Here is an 8,105-nt window from a genome sequence, read left to right as displayed (position 1 = left end):
AAAGACAAGCACGACCGGCCATTGAGGTCGCTTACTCGCACGCGCATCGTTGGCCGCTTGCCGCGGAGCTGCGGCAGTCCATAGGTCTGCAACTGCCGATGCAACGGCCGCAACGGTCGGCGGATTCGTGTCGAAGATACGAAGATCCGGATTTCGAACTTCGACGAACTTCGAGTGTTAGATTGAATTGCATCAATTTAGACCAATGCCTGGTCTCCGGCCTGTGCCGTTTAAATTAAATCGACCAATGCCTGGTCTCCATTTCCGAATTATAGCCAATGCCTAGTCTCTATTCCACCCACATCCTACGAGGTAGTCCCCGCATGAAGATGGTATCCCGAGGACGCGACCGTGACGAGTATCGATGTGGGTGCCAATGCATATTTCTCTGTATAAAGGTACTAGGATTAGAGCGGCCGGAAGGGAGAAAGCACCCACTAGTCGGAACCGCTCGTCCTCCTTGACGTTGCCACTTCAACTTGACTGGCCTTTCTGGCACCTGCCAATGCCCAATACGCATATCCACGCCTTTTCATAGGAGTGTACTTGGCACGGAGCAGTGACTCTGAGTTCTGGTGTTCAACCTCACAGGAGCCAGCCTCTCAACGCGCCACGTCAAACCTCACACAATCCGATTGTTGTCGCAGCCAGTTCCACAGCGCACGGCGCATTTCATACTTTAGAATATACCAATACGTCATTCGGTTGCGGCACAAAGAACTCGTACCTTCCCACGTCCGTCTTAGCCGCGCAGCCAGTGCGAGAGCTGGTCTTCGTACGCCATGCACATGCGGTCCATCTCGCGCCGGAATCGACTCGCGTCATCATCGACGGCCTCTTCCACGACGACATCGACCCACGCAGGCGATGACGCGTCGTCGTCCTTTTGCAGCGCCTCCATTTCCGCAAGGACGTCCCGGAGCTTGGCCTCGCGCTCAAGGTCGGCGTTGCGCTCAATCGAGCAAGTCGCGTCCCAGCGCAGATAGTACTCGGTCCAGAGCCGCAGCGACTTGACCGAGACACTCGGGATGAGCACATCCGTGTCCTCTGTCATCCACGCACCGAGCGCTGCTCTCGCTGCTCTCGTCGCTCTCGTCGGCGGCGTTGCTTACAAAGCTAGCGACCAGGGCGTCTCGGACGTGCCGCGGTGGTCGCGACGGCACGACGGTCTCCTCGGTCACGTGGGGAAACATGAGGCCCGTGTCGAGGTCCTGGACAATCGAATGCACGAGCTTGGTCTTGGTCGTTGTCTTGTCGGTCGGCGGTGACGCCGGCGACGTCGACGCCATCGGTGTCCGCGCCGGCGCAGTCGTGTCATTGTGCACAAACACAAGGTCTTCGTCCTTGCTCTCTTCGAGGCCGAAGGTCGGTGGCGGCAGCTCGGTCCACGGCGGCATCGGCACCTCGTTCGCTTGGCGGCGCTCCTTCATGCGCGCGTGCCAGTTTTGGCGCGAGTACTTGCGCGGCTCGTAGAACGGGTTGGAGATGAGCGAGACTTCGAGCGACGAGAGGTACGTCCAGAGCGAGATCGTCGGCGACGACCGCTCTTCGTGGACGCGCGCCATCTCCGAGTCGTAGAGGAAGGTGCCAAAGCGACACGCGTACAGATGGTCGAGCACGAGGATGAGGTACCGCGTGTTGAACTCGAACGAGCACGGAAACTGCCGCATGAGCTGCCAAACGCACTCGATCCATTGGAGAAAGACCACCGAGACCTCGCTGGCGTTGATCGCGTCGCTCGGCGGCGGGTGGCCCGTGCGCTCACAGAACTTGTGGCCGAAGCTGCACCAGTCCTTCTCGACGAGGAGCGCAAACCCGCGCAGCGTGCGGTAGTGCGGGTCCAGCATGAGCTCGGCGAGCGCCGTGAGCTGCGACGTGCGGTCCCAGCCGTCGCTGCAGTGCACGAGGACGCTCGCTTTCTCCGTCTTGACAAGGCGCACAATCTCGACGGCGGCGTGGAGGATGCAGCTAATGTGGTCCAGCCACTTGGTGGCCGCGACGTGTTCGTTCCACTTGCCGATAGAGCCGGACGTGGCCGGCCGCTGCTCCTTGGCCATGCACAAATCCACGAGCTTCTGGAAGCTCTTGCGCATGATATGGATGTTTTCAATGCCCATAAAGACAAGTCGGCAGTCGGTGAGCCCGAGGTGCATCGACGCCGTCGCGACGGTCGGCTCGTCATCGTCGCTGCTGGGCTTGGCCTCGTAGTGCGCCGTGAGCTCGTAGCCGGCGCGTCCGACCGTCTTTTGCGCGACGGCGTTCGCCCACGGGCGTGCGTCGACGATGACGAGCGTGCTGCTCGACGGGTTGGCGGCCGCGATCGCTTGGATGAGCGCAATGTCTTCCGCACACTGCTTTTGCCCAAGCCCGACGAGCGGCTGGCTGCTCCGGCAGATGGTCGCGCCTGTCTGCACGTCCCGCCAGCTCAGCGCTGGGATGCGCGCCTTGGACCGGAACGCGCCGGCCACGAGGAGAACGGCGTCCGAGATGGTGGCGGGCACTGCGATGGCCGCCGAGTACGTCGGGCAAAACGAATAGTTGTAATTGACGCTCGTGATGCGCCACGTGGTGGTGACGCCGACGCCGAGCCGGTTGAACTCGGCGACCGGGTCGTAGACGTTCCAGCCGTCGCCGATCGTAGCGGTTGGGAACGTCTCGGTCGAGACTTTGGCAAAGTACGGCATCGGGTGCCGCAGTAGCTGGTCGCACTTGTCGAAAAATGAAAATGTTTGGCGCTGGACGAGGCCGGGGAAGATGAGCTGGAGGCGCCGAATGTCCTTACACACCAGGTCGAGGACGCCCGTGTCCGACTCGGGCAGCTCTTGGCGCTTGATGCGGTCGATCGACCGCAGAGGAATCGCGTGGTAGAGCGGCGGCGCCAGCATCGGCGCGCTCTGGATGCCGAGGCCCGTCTTGGACGACCGGCGGCGCAGCGGCGTCGCGACCTCGTTCGCGAGCGGCTTGTGGAGGCTCGTAAAGACGACGCGGTAGTTGGTGATGTACAACGTGCCTGGCTCGTTGTCCTTATAGTCGGGTGTCCGCAGGTAGACATCCGGGCCGCGCACGACGACGACCTCGCCCGGAATCGTTTGAATGCACACGGCGTCGGCGAGGCTCGCGGTCATCGGGCTCTGACTCGCACTTACGTCGTAGAGACTGCTGTCGTCGTCGTCCTCGATCGGCAGATGATGGTGCAGGTCGGCGTGCATGGTCGTCATGCTGGACGCAGGCAGGCTCTGCGTCAAGCTCTGTCGCCGCCGCTCGTTGACCATGTGCCGATGGGACCGCTTCGCAGCCTCGCAGCACTTGTCGCAAACGCGCACGGGCGTGAAGAAGCCCGCCGAGACGAGTGGCATGCGCGAGAGCGAGCAGGCGTCGCAAAAGATGTTGCCGCAGCGGCGACAGTGGTGGCGGCGCAGCACGAGCGAGAAGTTCGCTTGGCACTGGTAGCACTTGTCGGCGAGCGAGTCGGGAACCCACGCGACCGACTTTTGCGTGATGCGACTCACCTCGTTCAGGATCACTTGGCGGATGCTCTCGGCGGGGCTCTCGCGGCCGACCGCTGTCGAGGTGCGCTCAGGCGACGTCCGGCGCTCGTCCGTGGGCACCGGCGGGATGACTACCTGGAGCGACTTGCCCAGTGATGTCATGTCTACCTAGCCGCTCCGCGCATGAGGCGCTACCATCGTCGTCATGGTGGCCTACCCGGAGGCCGATGGCTCAGCGTTCGCGCTCTCCGCTTCTGGCAGGAAACGTTTGCTCTTTTTATATCCGGATATGAAACGGCCACGATTGGCTAAAAAGATGTACCCAATTCAGGTGGTAGCCAATTGCATCGCAGCAATCAACGTGCATACAGTGCGCCAGTACAAGCGTGCGAATCTCGGCGGATGCTCTTTTCATACAGTATTTGCATCCAATGAAATAGTGTGTATTGAGAACACGCAATGCTTCTCCCGCGAGATTCTGGACAGCACGCAATCGTCCATGTGCACGTACTGGACCTGCCGTAGCTCTCTCGATAGGATCAGAAACAAGGTGGACATGCGACGCCCGCAGACATCGCCTTGCGCTGTCTTTTCACACTAATTGCTGCGACACGGAGTAGAAACCCCGCGAAACCGTAACCACTTGCAAGATGAACCCGATCGACTTGCGCTTCACCGGTCCACATCGCAGCGTCTATAGTCTTTTTGCTAATATACCTGCATCGCAGATGCCATCGCCAAGGGCGACGAGGCGACGGTCGTATCCTTTCTCGAGGCCGGCGACGTCGACGTCAACGCGCCCGACCGCGACGGCGACCTGCCACTGCGCACAGCAGCCAAGAAGGACCAGTTGGCCGTCGCAGAGCTCCTCGTGCATTACGGAGCTGACGTCAATGCGACCGACGTACGTAGCTTCCTGCATAAACGCGCAACGATTCCGATTCTGCAGGTCTATGGCTGGAGTGCGCTCCACGAAGCGGCGCTCAACGGATCCGACGACATGGTCCGCACGTTGCTCAAGCTCGGCGCCGACAAGAATCTGCGCAACGAGGTACTTGAGATACATGCGTTCGACGACGTGGTGGTGTGGGCGTAGGACGGACAGACAGCGCTAGACGTCGCGGTGCAGTTTGGCCACGCGCCCATTGTCGACGTGCTCTGCGAAGGCCACTCGGCGCAGACAGGCTTCTACTGACCACGCACATTCTGTGCAGCAGCGTTGCGATCTTCCCAGAGTCATCTCCCAGAGTCGCCTTGCACGAATGGCTTTTTGGACCGCACGGGGCCGCGTTGGAGAACCTGGCAAGATCCCTCGGCGCTCCACGTGGGTTGGAGCCCCCAAGATCGCGATCGTTTCACTGGATTTTTAGGCGCAACATGCTGCACGGTTGTTGTTGGACTGCGCATATCTCTGCCCATCCACGCTCGCGTCCACCCATGGAGCCTGACGTGCGACGGAGCCTCGGTGCGGCTCGCACAGCCACCTTGCATCACCTCCCAAGCCAAAAGGCAGCGGCAAGGGTCCATCAAAAAACCATCCTTGGACAGCGGTGCGCAGTAGTACATACACTGTACCAAAGCTTTTGCAGTACACTGTATGAAAGCTCGGCAAGGACGTCTCCGTCACAGGTGCCCAGTCGCAATCCCTTTCCACCCAAGCGCTGTCGTCACGACAACGCACGCAGTCCCACGGCCATTGGATCGTAGAGGTCATTTCGGAGTTTATGCAAGGACGACGATGTACTAGTTAGTAGCAGCACTACTATTAGTCGCTACGAGTAACTCGTGCGGCAACCTCCATGTAATGAGCTCGTAACGAGGTCCTTCGCGCCCCCGTCCGGGCAACGTGGGCATACCGCACCCAAGACAGCGTCGCCCCGCGGCTTTGTGTTGGTCGCAGAGATTTCCTACTCTTCTGGCATTACGTCATCCTGGTCGTGGCGGCCTCTTCCCTTTTTGCAACAATTCTCTTCCCGTATCACGCGATAATCCCAACAATAAAATGAAAACTCCGTCTTTTCAACGAGCACACGATTGTATCTATCGAATGCACCATCTCGGGCGCCGTTTGGAGGTCGAAAATTTAATAGCCCCTTTTAAAACGCATGGCGTCTTTGTATGGAAAGAAAAAATGGAATATAAATGCAACTTCAACTTCGTGCACGTAACGCTGATCGGGCGCAGAGGCTTCATGTCGGCGGTCCAGACCTCGTAACGCAGTCGCCAGATACGAGACCTACACCGCCGCGACGCCACTCTTCCTTTGGCCACAATGAAGTCGCTCCTCACCCGCGCCCGCCTCCCGCCGATCGCCGAGGTCGTCGATGAAGCCGACGCCGACGTGGCGAGCTGCCGGCGCCCGGCCGACTACAACGATATCTTTGCCAAGCGGCCGGTGCTCCTGCGGTCGCGCAGCGGCGACAGCTACGGCATGCAGACGATGCACTTCATCTCGATGGTCTTCTCGGTCGTCTGCATTGAGATTTGCAAGGGCGTGCTCCTCCGGCTCCTCGCGCTCGTCACGCTATTCCTCATGCTGCTCGTGTGCCACCAATGGTACCTCGTCGCCCGCTGGGAAAGCATCTAGATATCCTATCTTATTGTCGTAAATCTACGTTCTTATTTATGAAACGGCTTATGCGTCGTCGTCGCCGCCGCCACGCTTGTCGATGGCCACGTCCAAGGCCGGGTTGCGCTCCTGGAGGACCTCGAGCGCCGCGAGGCCAGCGTCGCCGAGGTTGTTGCCGCCGACTTCAAGCGTCTTGAGCGCGGTCGGTGTGTGCAGCGCTTCAAAGAGAGCGATCGCCAGTGCGCCGTGGAGCGCGTTGGCACCAACGTCGAGGCCCTCGAGAACCGGGTTGGCCAGAAGCGTCGGAAGCACGTCCATGAGGCCCGCGCCAAGCGCATTGTCAAAGACGCGGAGCTCCTTGAGCGGCGAGGCGAGGTGCGGGCGCATGCCAACGCTCGTCAGACCGTTCGCGCTCAAGTCCAAGTGCACGAGCGTCGACGGCGTGCGAAGAGCCATGGCGCCGTCGTCGCCGAGCTGCGTCTTGGCGAGCACGAGGCGCACGAGGCCAGCGTTCGCAGAGAGGCCGGCGGCAACGCTCTCGATGCTGGCCATCTTGTTCTGGGAGACATCCAGCGTCTGGAGCGTCGCGTTCTGGCCGAGCGCGCGGCCAAGCGCGGCCCACGCCGCCGGCGACAGCTGCGTGGACGAGAGGTTCAAGGACGTCAGCGACGTGTTGGTCGCGAGCGCCTCAAAGAACGCGACGCACGAGTCGCCGAGCGGGTTGCCCGCGAGGTTGATGGTCTGCAGCGAGCAGTCTTGGCGACGGATCCACTGCGCGAGCGCCAACGACGCGTCGCTGTGCAACACGAGTTCGTTCTCGGCGATATCGAGCTCGCGGACCGCGTTGGAGGCGGCAAGGCCGGCGACGAGGTGCTCAAAGCCCTGCGTGTGGATCTTGTTGCGGGCGAGAACGAGGTGGCGGATGCTCTTGTTCGTGCCGAGCATCGCGCCGAGCGCCGTCGCACCGTCGTTGCTGATGCTCTTGAGCTCCATGTCGAGCTCCTGAATGGCCGACGCCGGGTTCTTGGCCAAGCCCGCGCAGAGGATCGCGAGGCCAGCGTCGCCAAGCGCTTCGGTGCCCACCGCGAGCTTGCGCAGGACCGTGTTGGTGGCGAGGACGTTGGCAAAGGCCTCGAGGCCGTCCGCGCCAAGGACGTGCCCCGAGATGTAGAACTCTTCCATGGTCGGATGCGACTTGAGCGCGGAGGCGAGCGAGATGGCGTCGGCGGACGTGATCTTGCGCGTGCTAAGGATGTACATGGACTTGGTGTTCTGCGCCTGCAGCTTCTGCACCAAGTCGGTCACGCCGGCCTTCGTGCCCCACACCATGCTCGTTGCTCGCGGGAAACGTGCTTTTGACACGAGTTTTGACCAATCCTATGGCGGCACTTGTGATTGGCGGAAACAAAAAGAAAAAAGAGCCAATCGCACGCTGCAAAACGGTATCTTTGACAAGCCCGGTAGTTGACGAAGGCCAGTTCATTCAGATCAATGACAGACGGCGTGCCAGTGCTAGCGGCGACGGCACTTGCCCCAATCATTCTCGTCGTGGCGTGCTGCCTGCGCCGGGCGCGCCACGAGCAGCTCATGGCGGTCCAGTCGTGACAAGTATCTTGGCGCCATTTTGGGCGTGGCGTGGCAGGGACCGCTTATGACTAGGAAGATAATCTGTATAGTGGCTACGCTACCGGGGCGATGGACGCCTACTACCGTGCTATCTTCTATCGATTGCATGAACCTGCAAGGTCCTTCGCTTGCTCGACCCTGTACATGTTTTTCTTCCACTTGTACGTACAAGCATCATTTCGCCTCGGCGTAAACAAGCCGACAGCTCACGTAGAGAGAAACGATTAACGATATATGTATTGGACCGACTACTGACAGCGAATCATTAACGCGGCGACGAGCGATGGCTTAGTACATGTCTTGCGCCAGGGGCACGTAGCCATCTTCCATCGAGATGATCGACGGCCCCTGTTTCTTGGACACGGAGACGGCAACGATCACCGCGACGGCACCCACCATGGCCACGGCCACCAAGAGCAGCG

At 60.5% G+C, this 8,105-nt stretch overlaps 4 protein-coding genes across 4 annotated transcripts; 2 read left to right on the top strand and 2 right to left on the bottom strand.

Moving 5' to 3' along the window:
- Positions 1–742: 742 nt before the first annotated feature.
- Positions 743–3,767, bottom strand: SPRG_13066 (hypothetical protein; the record flags this gene model as incomplete). The annotated part of the gene is made up of 3 exons (XM_012353941.1): positions 3,706–3,767; positions 1,063–3,656; positions 743–1,022 (listed from the first exon to the last, which is right to left on the bottom strand). Exons 2-3 carry the CDS (start codon positions 3,648–3,650, stop codon positions 743–745), a joined length of 2,868 nt encoding a protein of 955 aa, XP_012209331.1. The 5' UTR covers positions 3,651–3,656; positions 3,706–3,767.
- A 371-nt stretch (positions 3,768–4,138) lies between these two features.
- Positions 4,139–4,683, top strand: SPRG_13065 (hypothetical protein; the record flags this gene model as incomplete). The annotated part of the gene is made up of 4 exons (XM_012353940.1): positions 4,139–4,166; positions 4,217–4,392; positions 4,438–4,539; positions 4,585–4,683. 4 exons carry the CDS (start codon positions 4,139–4,141, stop codon positions 4,681–4,683), a joined length of 405 nt encoding a protein of 134 aa, XP_012209330.1.
- A 1,008-nt stretch (positions 4,684–5,691) lies between these two features.
- SPRG_13064 (hypothetical protein) lies at positions 5,692–6,104 on the top strand. Its single transcript, XM_012353939.1, has one exon. It carries the CDS (start codon positions 5,761–5,763, stop codon positions 6,073–6,075), a length of 315 nt encoding a protein of 104 aa, XP_012209329.1. The 5' UTR covers positions 5,692–5,760; the 3' UTR covers positions 6,076–6,104.
- Positions 6,070–7,399, bottom strand: SPRG_13063 (hypothetical protein). The gene has a single exon (XM_012353938.1). It carries the CDS (start codon positions 7,384–7,386, stop codon positions 6,124–6,126), a length of 1,263 nt encoding a protein of 420 aa, XP_012209328.1. The 5' UTR covers positions 7,387–7,399; the 3' UTR covers positions 6,070–6,123.
- Between the last annotated feature and the right edge of the window lie 706 nt (positions 7,400–8,105).

Source organism: Saprolegnia parasitica (genome assembly GCF_000151545.1).
Source record: "Saprolegnia parasitica CBS 223.65 unplaced genomic scaffold supercont2.140, whole genome shotgun sequence".
Lineage (NCBI taxonomy): Eukaryota > Oomycota > Saprolegniomycetes > Saprolegniales > Saprolegniaceae > Saprolegnia > Saprolegnia parasitica.
This window is presented reverse-complemented; position numbering and strand designations above follow the sequence as displayed.